Source organism: Trichechus manatus, unplaced genomic scaffold (genome assembly GCF_000243295.1).
Source record: "Trichechus manatus latirostris isolate Lorelei unplaced genomic scaffold, TriManLat1.0 scaffold00254, whole genome shotgun sequence".
NCBI classification, from domain to species: domain Eukaryota; kingdom Metazoa; phylum Chordata; class Mammalia; order Sirenia; family Trichechidae; genus Trichechus; species Trichechus manatus.
The window spans coordinates 538,116-551,154 of NW_004444190.1; the positions used below are offsets into that span (position 1 = coordinate 538,116).

Here is a 13,039-nt window from a genome sequence, read left to right on the forward strand (position 1 = left end):
GTTTTTCTATTCTCTATTTCATTTAATTCTGCTCTAATTCTTATTATTTCCTTCTTTCTGGCACATGTGGGCTTCTTTTGCTGCTCTCTTTCTACTTGTTCCAGTTGTAGGGTTAATGCTTTGATTATGAGCCTTTCTTGTTTTTGGATGTGTGCATTTATGGGTATAAACTGACCTCTGAGCACTGCTTTTGCTGTGTTCTGAAGGTTCTGGTAGGATGTGTTTTCGTTCTCATTTGATTCTATGAATTTCTTCATTCCATCCTTAATTTCTTCTATAACCCAGTAGTTTTTGAGCAAGGTTTTCTTCAGTTTCCAGTGTTGGATTTTTTTCCCTTGCTATTTGTGTTGTTGATTTCCACTTTTATGGCTTTATGGTCCAAAAAAATGCTTTGTAATGTTTCGATGCTATGGATTTTGTTAAGGCTTGCTTTATGGCCTAAGATGTGTTCTATTCTGGAGAATGTTCCATGTGCGTTGGAAAAGAAAGTATACTTGGCTGCTGTTGGGTGCAGTGTTCAGTATATGTCTATGTGATCAAGTTGGTTGATTGTAGCATTGTGTCTTTGTTGAGCTTCTTTCTGGATGTTCTGTCCTTCACCGAAAGTGGCGTGTTAAGTCTTCTACTACTTTTGTGGAGCTGTCTATGTCTCTCTTCAGGGATGTTAAGAGTTTATGTATTTTGGAGCTCTGTTGTTGGGTGTGTAAATATTTATTATAGTTATGTCCTCCTGTTGTATTGACCCTTTATTCACTATATAGTGCCCTTCCTTATCCTTTCTGGTGGATTTTACTTTAAAGTCTATTTTGTCAGAGATTAATATTGCCACTCTGCTCTTTTTTGAGTGTTGTTTGCTTGATATATTTTTTCCCATCCTTTGAGTTTTAGACTGTGTCTTTAAGCTTATGGTGCGTCTGTTGTAGGCAGTATATAGATGGGTCATGCTTTTTTATCCAATCTGCCACTCTCCATTTCTTTATTGGTGCATTAAGTCCATTTACATTCAGTGTAATTATTGATAGGTATGAGTTTAGTGCTGTCATCCTGATATCTCTTTTGTGTGTTGTTCACAGTTTCTTGGTTCTTCTCAGTTTTCTGTGCTGAGTCTTTTTTCTTTATGTATTTTTTTTCATCTTTTGCTTTGTTGTAGATTTTGCGTTTGGTGGGTCTTTATGTTTTTCTACTTTTTTATTTTGATCTGTAGGATTGTTAGATTCCTTTGTGGTTACCTTAATATTTAGCCCTATTTTTCTAAGTTTATACCAGACTTTTATTACTTTTTATTGCCTTAACTTCCCCTCCATATAGAAAATCAATGTCTCTGTTTTTTTTAAATCCCTCATTTTTTGTTTTAATATTGTCCTTTTTTTACATATTGATATCTGTTTTCCTATTTTTAATGTTTTAGATTTGATGTGTTTTCGATTTCCATATCTGAGTCAATATCTGGTTGCTCTGTCCTGTGTTCTAGTCTTGCGTTGTTAGCTGGTGTTATTGATTATCTAACTGTAGGACTCCCTTTAGTATTTCTTGTAATTTTGGTTTGGTTTTGCAAATTCCCTGAACTTCTGTTTATCTGGAAATGCCCTACTTTCGCCATCGTATTTGAGAGACAGTTTTCCGGGATATATAACTCTTGGCTGACAGTTATTTTCCTTCACGGCTTTAAATATGTCATCCCATTGCCTTCTAGCCTGCGTGGTTTCTGCGGAGTAGTCCGAGCTTATTCTAATTGACTCTCCTTTGTAGATAACTTTTCTTTTATCCCTAGCCGCTCTTAAAATTCTCTGTTTATCTTTGGTTTTGGTAAGTTTGATTACAATATGTCTTGGTGACTTTCTTCTGGGATCTACCTTATGTGGGGTTCGATGAGCATCTTGGATAGATATCTTCACATCTTTCATGATATCAGGGAAGTTTTCTATCAAAAAATCTTCAACAGTTTTCTCTGTATTTTCTGTTATTCCCCCGTGTTCTGGTACTCCAGTCACTCGTAGGTTATTTCTCTTGATAGAGTCACACATGACTGTTAGAGTTTCTTCATTGTTTTTAATTCTTTTTCTGATTTTTCCTCAAATAAGTTGGTGTCAAGAGGTTAATTTCCAATGTCATTAATTCTAACTTCTACTGCCTCAATTCTGCTCCTATGACTTTCTTTTGTGTTGTCTAATTCTGAAATTTTATCGTTAATCTTCTGAATTTCTGATTGCTCTCTCTCTGTGGATTCTTGCAGCCTATTAAATTTGGCATTATGTTCTTGAATAACTTTTTTAAGTTCCGCTACTACTTGTCTGTACGTTCCCTGGCTGTTTCTGCATTCTGTCGAATTTCCTTTCTTATTTCTAGAAGAGTTCTGTATATTAATCTTTTGTATTGTCCCTCTGGTAATTCCAAGAAGTTCTCTTCCTCCAGAGAATTTATTGATTCTTTATTTTGGGAGCCTGATGAAGCCATCATGGACGGCCTCTTTATGTGACTTGATATTGACTGTTGTCTCCGAGCCATCAATAATTTATTATAATTTTATTTTGTATTTGCTTAGTGAGACCTAGCTTACTAGTTTGTTTTGTTCTGATATGCCCAAATAGGCTGCTCGTGTGCACTAGTTTGATTTTTGACACCTTTTGATATCTAACGTCCTGTCACCAGGTAGTCAGTTCTGTAACTAAATGTGTGCACATAGGAGTCCGTTTAATTTTCCTGTATGGGTTCAGCTCGGGTGTTCAGGCAGTCGGTCACCAAGTGTGTGATGCAGGCTCTTACCCCCAGTCCTGGAGAGGCATGGGTGATTGGTGCAGGCCGTGGACTCTGGCAGTGGTAGGGGATCATGCACTGAGCCAGGCAGGGGGCTGACAGCTGCCCCCGAGACTCTGAAAGGACAGCGTGTCCCTATTCTCTAGGGTGAGTAGGTAGGTGAGTTTTGCAGCCAAACTACGAGCACCCCATTCTGTTGGCTGTAAAGACTCGAGGCCACCACTTTTTCTTGAACTCCTGTAGCAGGTGACTAGGCACTTTAGCTGCTACCACCAGTCCTCAAGCTCCTGCTACAGATCGATAAAAGTGCCTACTTAAGGGGCAGGGCTGCTTCAAGGGTCATAAATCTGCCAGCTCACAGCTGAAGCTGTTGAAGTTAAACTTCAGATGTTTGCCCTGTTGTGCTGTGGCAGTGAGGTATTACGCTGTTGAGATGGGTCCCCACAAGTCTATACAGGGGTATAAGGCACTTAGAGTCTGCGACCCGTGATACCTTTGGCCAGCAAAGGAGCTGTGCCGACCCTGTGTTCCTGTTCTAGGGGAGCCGGCAGCTTATTTGTTCCCTCTCCAAAGCCAGGAGAATGGGTCAGAGCGCCTTTTGGGATCTACTTCCAGCCCAGCAGACTCCCGGTGCAGAGCGCGGAGGGAGGAGGCAAAAGGGAGAGAGGTTTTTCCCAGATGGGCTTTTTTTTTTTTTTTTATCCCTATGAAAGGGTGCACACATGTAGTTATCCTAGCCTCTTGGGAGCTGCTCTTCACTGGTTTGGAGTGTCCAGGCAGAATCTCTTCTGCTGGGTCTCTGTCGATGTGGAAACTGCTTCCCGAGCGCGCACGCACTGCGCAGCTGTTCGCCTGCTTCACCGCGGATGGCATGGCTGTGGCACTGCAGTTTCGCCGTGGCGGCTCTAGCCCTCCTCATCTCTTCCAAATGGTCTCCCTCTCCCGTATCACTCAGACAGATTTCTTAACCTTGCCTTGTTCAGGGCTGCCAGATATTCCCATAGAATCAAGTCACTTGTTTTTCCAGGTCTTTGTTGTAAGAGGGATATAGAAAGCATCTAACTACTCCGCCATGTTTTCATAGTCAATTCTTGAAAAAAAACAAACAAAACAACCAACAGTTGCTATCAAGTCGATTCTGACCCTTGGAGACCCCATGTGTTTCACAGTAGAACTGTGCTACATAGGGTTTCAATGGCTAATTTTCAGAAGTACTCACTAGGACTTTCTTCCTAGTCTTAGTCTGGAAGTTTTGTTGAAGCCTGTTCAGCATCATAGCAACATGCAAGCCTCCACTGACCGATCACCGACAGGGATGTGGCTGTGCATGAGGTACATTGGCCAGAAATCAAATCTGGGTCTGCTGCATGGAAAGTGAGAGTTCTACCACTGAATTACCAATGCCTATGACCTTAGCTACCCTCTATATGAAATGATTCTGGAATTCCTATTTTCAGACTTCACCTGTGCAGAGCACTAGACTTTTTAAATATAACTCCCTTTGTTTTTGTCTATGTGAATGATGAAAGATAGACCTGTCAAACAGCCAAAATTATCTCAGCATGTTTTCTTCCAAATATGCTTTTCTGCTTAAATATTCTGCCTTAATTCAATTCATTTAACAAGTATGCATTAAGCACCTGTTATATGCTGGACTCTGAGCTGCTGCTGGGCAAAAAGAAAAAAAAAAAAAAGACAAAAAAAAAAAAAGCCCTGTAGAGCTTATCTTTTAAAGTGGGGGAGGCAGATAATGGTGTTGGCGAAGCATTATTGACTATACCATGGACTGCCAGAAGAACAGGAGCCCTGGTGGTGCAGTCATTAAGCGCTTGGCTGCGAACTCACCAGCTGCTCTGCAGCAGAAAGATGTGGCAGTCTGCTTCAGTAAAGATTTACAGCCTTGGAAACCCTCCGGGGCATGCAGTTCTATGAGTTGGAATTGACTAGATGACAATGGGTTTTTTTTTTTGGTTTTGCCAGAAGAATGAAGAAATCTGTGTTGGAAGAAGTATAGCTGGAGTGCTCCTTAGAAGTGAGGAAGAGCAAAGTCTCACATACTTTGGACATGTTATCAGGAGGGACCATTCCCTGGAGAAGGATATCATGCTTGAGAGGGTCAGCGAAAAAGAGGAAGACCCTCAGTGAGATGGATTGACACAGTGGCTGCAACATTGAGCTCAAACATAGCAATGATTGTGAGGATGGCGCAGGACCGGGCAGTGCTTCGTTCTGTTGTACATAGGGGTCGCTATGAGTTGGAACCCACTCGATGGTACCTAACAACAATAACAACAAAACAGATAGTATGTTAGTAGGTAGTAAGTGCTTTGGTGCAAAATAAAAGCAGGATGAAGGGGGTGGGGAGAGCAATTTTAAATAGGGTGGTCAGACTAGGCATCATTGAGAAGGTGATATTTGATTCAAGGCCTGAAGATGATGAGGGGATGAGTCACATGGATTATAGGGAACTAGCTTTCTTGGCAGAAAAAGCAGCCAGTGCCAAATCCTGAGATGAGAGTATGTTTGACGTGTTCAAGGAACAGCAAAGATTCTAGTGTGGCTAGAGGAGAGTCAGGGTGGGAGACGTGAGAACAGTAGATGTCAGAAGACTTTATAGGCTACTGCAAAGACTTTGAAATAGGAGTGAATGGGAGATGATTTGATTCATATTTTCAAAGGATTATACAGGTCATTGTATTGAGAATAGGTTAAAGGGGAGAAGTGTGGAAGGAAGGAGATCAGACAGGAAGTTATTACTACCATCCAGGTTGGAGATGGATAAACCAGGATGTATTTGGAAGATAAAGCTGATAAGATTGGCCGACAGATTGGAGCTCGGGATGATTCCAAGGGTTTTGGTTTCAGAAGCTAGAAGGATGGATTTGCCATTAACTGAGAGGGGGAAGACTAGGAGTGAACCAGGTTTTGAGGATGGGGGCGGGTATATGTTAAATTTGAAGTGTCTATATCGAAGTGGAGATGTTGAGTATTGCATGTATGAATCTGGAGTTTGTGGAGGTGTTTCCAGCTGCAGATTAAATACAGAAGGGTGTATAGAAAGCCATGAGACTGGATGAGATCACCCAGGGAGTGAACATAAATAATAAACCCAAGGATTTAATCCTAGGCCTCCCAGTGTTGGCTGGCCAGTATGGGAGGAAGAAAAGCAGGTGTTTGCTGGCAGGCGGAGTTATCGACTCTGTCAAATCTTGATTAATATTGTAACTTGACCCTATGAATGCCAGTAAATTTCCATTAGTCCTTAAACTAGCCCAAGCCAGATTTGGCCCGCCCCGCATGCGCAGAAGGGCCAGCTGGGAGGATGCAGCAACAGGAGGAACGAATCAGAAGGAAAATCATCACCAGACCTTATTCCAAAGCAAGAGGTCCAACAAGAACCACGTCACCTCCTGTGTCCTGGCCGCCTTCTAGAATTTTCCCTCCCTAGAACGCCTGTGCGACCACCATCTTGCTGCCCAAATCACCTATAAGCCCAGCTTCCCCATAGCTCAGGGAGCGGGATCTAAGGAACTTCCTTCTGGCTCTTTGCTCCCTGCGTTGCAATAAAGTTACTTTCTCTTTCTCAAAGACTGGTGTCCAGATAATTGGCAAGTCTGAGTACGTAGCACAGGGACCCACCTTCTAGGGTTTGGTAACAGTATCATCACCATTACCACACAGGCTTCAGTTTTAAGGACAAAAAGCTTTTTGAAATATTTCAGGTGATCGTTTTTTCCAAGTGGGTAATTTGTGAAAAAACATGGGAAGAAATACCATATTTCTGATTATGAATTGGAAGCAGGACCACTTACATCCCTTCTTCATTTTTGCATATAACCAAGTATAGGCACAACAGCAAAACTAGTGATCCACAGCAGTTGTGGTTGTCATGTCTCTCCGAAGGACCAGTGTCTCTTGCCCTCCCCTAGTGATTACTATAACTACCCCTATTTTGTTGTTGTTGATGTGCTGTGCTGTTGAGTGGATTCTGACTCATAGTGATCCCATGTGACAGAGTAAAATTGCCCCGTGGAGTTTCTTAGGCTATAATCTTCATGAGAGCAGATCTCCAGGTCTTTTGTCCCAAGGAGCCACTGGTGGGTTCGAACTGCCCAGCTTGCAGTTACAGCCAAGCGCTTAACCATTTCACCACCATGGTTCCAACCCTACTTTTCTGCTCCTGATTTAGCTGCTCCCTCTCTGTATCTTGAGATCTTATTAAGAGGGAGGGTCTGACTAGGCTGGTGGGTCACCCTCGTGTTGGCCCTCACAGTGGTCACCCTAGTGGGTACAGCTTTCCTAGCGCACCCAGAGCTCTTCTGTAACTTCTTACCATTTGAACACAGAACTCATCATGTGGTATTGTAATTCTCTTCTTTCCTGTCTCTCGTATTAGACTAGGAGTTCCTAGATGGCACGAATGTCTTATCTTTTCCAGTTCCTAGAACATCCTGCTCAAAAAGTGGTGTTTGAATGGGTAGATGAATGAATGAGTGAATGGAACAACTGGAGAACCACTAATAGCAGCTGTATTTGGGTTTTTTTTGTGGCCTTTCCTTGTCCTTTTGGCCTGTCTCTGAGGTTCCTTTTACTAGGCTCAAAGAATGGTGGCCTGAAGCCTCCAGGTGAGTAGATGGAGACAATCTCCAATGGCAACACCACCTAGGCTGGTGTTTAGAATTGGCTGTTCCTTGGTTTAACCATCTGTGCAGAAGGCAGCATTTGAGTTTTAAAGGATTATAAAATTATTTATAAGAGGTGAAATCCTCAGAGAATTTATAATTAACCAGAACTAATCAGGAAGAACTAACTAGGAAGAGAGGGTATACAGAGCTGAAAAGTTTATAGGTAATAAGAGTTAGATACGAATAAAGACATGTAATAGCTGCCCCAAAGCAGTTTTCGCTGTTCAGACAAGAAGTATAAGATAAGCGAGTGCTGTAGAGTTGGAGGAGGAGGGATTACTTCAGGCTGGGCTGTTCTGAGAAGGCCTTGTGCAGCATGCCGGAGCCTGGGTCCTAGAGGATGGTCGCTATGAGTCGGAATCGACTCGACGGCAATGGGTTTGGTTTTTTTGGGAGGTTTAACCAGGTTACCAGTAAACCAATTGCCATCAATTCCAACTTGTGGTGACCCCATGTGTGTCAGAGTAGAACTGTGCTCCATAGGGTTTTCATTGGCTGATTTTTCAATGAAAGTAGATTGCTTGGCCTTTCTTCCAAGGCAACTCTGGGTGGACTTGAACCTCCAACCTTTCATTTAGCAGCAGAGCTCATTAACTGTTTGCACCACCCTGGGATTGGTAAAACCTAGCCTCAGGCAAGGTCACTAGGAGGAATCTGGGCCCTCTAGCTAGCTGGGTTTCTGCCAGCCTAGGCCTCCAGAGGATCCTCTCAGCTGAGAGCGCTCAGAATGGGCAGACCTGGCCCATACTATTGCCCCACTAAGACAGCTCCCTGGGAATGAGGCAGAGTGGCAAGCAGGGCAGAGCCCTTCAGTACACTTCCCTGACTACACTGCACATCACCCATACAAGTAAACTGTGAGCTTTTGAGGAAGGGGAAAATAGAAAAGGATCAAGCAGGGGTGTAGTACCTTGTAGTACAGACAGGGACAGTCAGCAGTAGATATGCCTAATGTGTTTTCTCTTTTGCAGAAGGTACCATGCCTGTGGAAAGGATGCGAATGCGCCCGTGGCTGGAGGAACAGATAAATTCAAATACAATACCGGGGCTAAGATGGCTTAACAAGGTAAGTGTTTGAGTGTACGTGTGCGCACGCGAGAGAGAGAGATTTGCTAAAAATAAAATTGTTCTTCACGTTCAAAATCTTATGCTCATTAATTACAATAACAAACCATCCACCCCAAAAAAAACCCATAAAACATTGAGTTATAATAGAAATAAGATTTTTATCATCTTTTCTGCCCATAGCCTCAAGCTTGTGTTACCAGTTCCAGCTCACCTCTGGTGTTTTGGATAACTATTTAGGGGAAACTTCTTACTGTGTTTTTCTTTAAGGACTCTTGCCTTTGTCTCCAAATTTATCTGCTTGTCCTGGCTTTCTAGGATTTAGAGGTCCTAGGAACTCCAGGGCTTGATATTGGGAATGGAGCATATAGCTTTTCTTTTCAATGGTCTCTATGTAAAGAAAACTTGTTTTGTCTTAAATGTTCTCTTTTCATCTTTATCTTGAAACCCTGTCCACCTACCCAACTGTTCTGAAAAAGAAACAGTATATCATTTATAACACCCCCCACCCCCCACCACACACACATATATACGTAAACACTCCCTTACTTTGACAACCGCAAAACTCTCAATGTAATTAATCCTAGCTGTTAAGGGTGAACCAGGAAGAGATGAGGTATGTAAAAATAAAAACATCTGAAAATATATGGTTATAATGTAGACAGGCAGCTAAGTAAAATATATTCTGCCTTCTTTAAGGGAGAGGTTTCTCTCCCACTACCAGGGATACTTGTGATTCTTCTGTGCAAATGTTTTTTTTTTCTTCTCCCCTCCCCAAGACCCCACCTCACCTTTTTTTTTTAATCTTGAGGACACAATGAATAATTTAGCGGATCAGCTTCATCTTCATATTGGGCACTGGATTGCTTACAGCCAGATTGTGGCCTGGAAGTATACAGCCTGTTATAGCATTTTTTTTTTTTTTTACTAATCTCACTCCTGGCTTCATTTTATCTTTTCAGATATCTGTCAAATTTCATTTCTTTTTGTTCTTTTTTCCTCACTCACTTATATTTAATTTAATGTTATTGTATTTGAATATCTCTGTTTAAGTGAGTCCTTTCTGAAACAATGTGGGGTACAAAGTAAATAGACATAATTTAAATAAGCCATGTGTTCATTTTATGTGACGTTAAAAGTATAAAGTTGTCCATAAAATTGAAATTTATGGCAAACAATGAATTTGTATAGGCTTGCAGTATCTATAGTGTTTACCCTAGAGGGACTCTATAATTAGCTTCTCCCCAAGGAAAGAAACAGGCAAGAAATCAGGGCACGCCTCTGCCTGCCCAGTTAATTGGAGGCATATGGAGGTATTAGGAAAGGGGAGATGATAGTAAAGGAGCGTTGAAGAGACATAGGGTAAATAATAATAATAATAAAAGCTAACACTTATTAAGTGCTTACTATGTGCCAGGTACACCTCTATGCGATATATATGCATTAACCCACAGAATCCCTACTAAGAGATAGGTAATTTTACTATTTCCATTTTACAAGTGAGGAAACTGAGACATAGAGAGGTTAAGTAGGATTATATTTTGAAGAACAATATAATATTACCTATTTTTTTTGACTCGTAGCCATCTTATATGACAGAGCAGAACTGCCCCATAGAGTTTTCTAGTCTGTAATCTTTTTGGGATCAGATTCTCAGGTCTTTTCTCCTGAGGAGTGGCTGGTGGGTTCGAACTCCCAACCTTACAGTTAGCATTCGAGCGCCTAACCATTGTGCCACCCATCCAAACCCACTGCCGTTGAGTGGATTCCGACTCGTAGTGACCCTATATGACAGGGTAGAACTGCCCCATACGGTTTCCTAGGCTGTGATCTTTACAGGAGCAGATTCACAGGTTTTTCTCCTAGGGAGCCACTGGATGAGTTTGAACCAGCAACCTCTCTGTTAGCAGCCGAGTGCTTAACCATTGCACTACCAGGGCTCCTTAACATTACCTATTTTGATTTATAGTGTGAGATTAAAACAGATGTTCTTGAATTCCGAGGAGAAGTAAGTTGTTTGTTTTGCTTTTCCTTTCTTTAAAATATATCCACCAATTTGGGTTGGCTTGATGCAGTGTGGAACATACAAAGTCATCATGCCTCCTGCACCGAGTAGCCACTTACTAAGCTGCGGTTAGTTGCTTAAAATGATATATCCACATCCTAACCTCCAGAACCTGTGGATGTGACCTTATTTGGAAAAAGGATCTTTGCAGATGTAATGAAGTTAAGGATCTCGAAATGAGATCATCCTGGATTATCCAGGTGGGCCCCAAATCCACAGACGAGCCCATATTTATACAACATAAGAGGCAGAGACACAGACAGGAGAAGTCCTGTGAAGATGAAGGCAGAGACTGTAACACCTGGAGCCACCAGAAGCTGGAAGACGCTAGGAAGGATTCTTCCCTAGAGCCTTGGGAGGGAGCATGGCCCTGCTGACACCTTATTTCAGACATCTGGCCTCCAGAACTGTGAGAGAATAAATCTCTGTTATCATAAGCCACCCAGTTTGTGGTACTTTGTTATGGCAGCCCTGGGGAACTAATACAGCCCCTAAAGGTGTTTCCTCACTGGGACTCTCCATTTGGATGCCTTTTCTTCCATCTGCTTTGTCGGTGTTTTTCTCATATGGGGCCAGAAGGAAATGGGTTACTCTTTGTGCAACTGAGCGCTTAGATTCTCTCAGGTGGCCCTTAACTGCTGAGCTTCACTCATCTGGCTGTTGACTAGTGAGTTTTCTTCCTTAGGCAGAGAGGGGAAGGAGACCCCTTCTACCATCTCATTGGCGCCTCTGGTGGAGCTGGACATGGGCCAGGCTGAAGGAAGGGACGTGCATGTATGGCTGCCTACAGACACCGCCTGTCAGTAACACTGGCTCAGGAGCCCATGGGCTGTAGTTGCTGCCTGAAGAGCCTGGTCAGGCAGGCCTCTGACTGGGCCCTCAGCCAGAGTGGGCATGTGGCTGTGTTTGTGCAATGGGCACTGTGACCAGAGGCCTTGGGTGGGGTCAGGACTTTTTCTCACCATACCTACATTCCCACAGGGCATCTTTCTACAGGCTTCCACCAACTTTGGACTCAGGTTTTCACTAACTGTCTTGGTTATCTAGTGCTGCTGTAAGAGAAATACCACAAGTGGATGGCTTTAACAAACAAATTTATTCTCTCACAGTCTAGGAGGCTAGAAGTCCAAATTCAGGGTGCTACCTCTAGGGGAAGGCTTTCTCTCTGTTGGTTCTTGGCTCCTTGGTGATCTTCGTGTCATATGGCTTCTGTCTTCTCCCATCTCTGCTCCTTTAATCTCCTCCTTTTATAAATTGTAAGAGATTGACTCAAGACACACCCTACACTACTCCTGTCTCATTAACATAAGAAAGACAACCCTTTCTCAAACGGGATTGTAACCACATGAGTAGAGTTTAGGATTTACAACACATGTTTTAGGGGGGCACGATTCAATCCATAACACTAACTTAAGTTTGTTGGCAATCATCTGTCCACATAAGTGCTTTACTGAGAGCCTAATATCCTTTTCTCCACAATTATAAGCATTCTACCTAAGAATCCCTGGTCTTTTACATTTTGAGTGGTTTGAGGTAGAAACAGGCCATTCCAAAATCTCTTCTCCCACTGAAGACTGTTGTGACGCTTAGAAGATGGGCCTTGTCTGTGGGCTTTGTGGTCCTCTTATGCCCTGGTTGGTGTGCAGAGTGTCATATTCATGGGGGAAGGGCCCCTATGAAAGTGCGGAGGTTCCTGCCCTGCAGGAGGGCAGACACGTGGCTGTGTCAGTCAGGGCTGCACACTCTCAGGCCTGGTGCCTGACACTTAGGAGGCACTCAGTAAATACTGTTCATGAATGATGAATGAAGCAGACTTAAAGAGGAGTAACACTGGTGGCTGTATTTTTGTTCTGTTAAGATAATTACACTTATGAACACTGGGTTGGCAATTGTCACAAGTCTCTCTCAAGAAGGTCCGTCGAACACCCTGCATTCTTAGTAAGAGACAAACAAGCAGGCGGTTAAGTAATGCCTTTAATTTGTTTCCATGTCCTACTTTCAATAAATTTGGAGAAGGATGGTGATAGAATGAGTGCTTTGGAATTCAGGAATAGCGAGGGAGTTTGGCAAAATAGCATCATAACTACACTGTACAAATGGGGCGTTGGCTTGGGCCATTTATTTATTTATTATTTTATTGTGCTTTAAGTGAAAGTTTACAGCTCAAGGTAGTTTCTCATACAAAAATTTATACACACATTATTATGTGACCCTAGTTGCTATCCCTATAATATGTCAGTACACCCCTCCTTTCCATTCCGGATTTCCCATGTCCATTGAGCCAGCTTCTGACCCTCTCTGCCTTCTCATCTAACCTCTGGACAGGAGCTGCCCATTTAGTCTCGTGTATCTCCTTGAGCTAAGAAGCACACTCTTCATGGGTATCACTTTATGTCTTATAGTCCGGTCTAATCTTTGTCTGAAGAGTTGGCTTCAGGAATGGATTTAGTTCTGGGTTAACAGAGATTCC

General features: G+C 42.6%; 1 protein-coding gene across 5 annotated transcripts in view; it reads left to right on the forward strand.

Annotated features, from left to right (window-relative positions):
• The window catches only part of IRF2 (interferon regulatory factor 2), a 152,209-nt gene that overhangs the window by 60,954 nt on the left and 78,216 nt on the right, over positions 1–13,039 (forward strand). For 3 of the 5 annotated variants that reach the window (XM_023724671.1, XM_004389669.2, XM_023724674.1), the window contains one exon: positions 8,411–8,505. In XM_023724671.1, coding sequence (XP_023580439.1) covers positions 8,419–8,505 — 87 coding nt within the window. In that variant the 5' untranslated portion in view covers positions 8,411–8,418. Of the gene's footprint in view, positions 1–4,841; positions 4,870–7,358; positions 7,380–8,410; positions 8,506–13,039 lie in introns of those variants that run through there. The other 2 variants (XM_023724673.1, XM_023724672.1) reach the window with 2 other exon arrangements.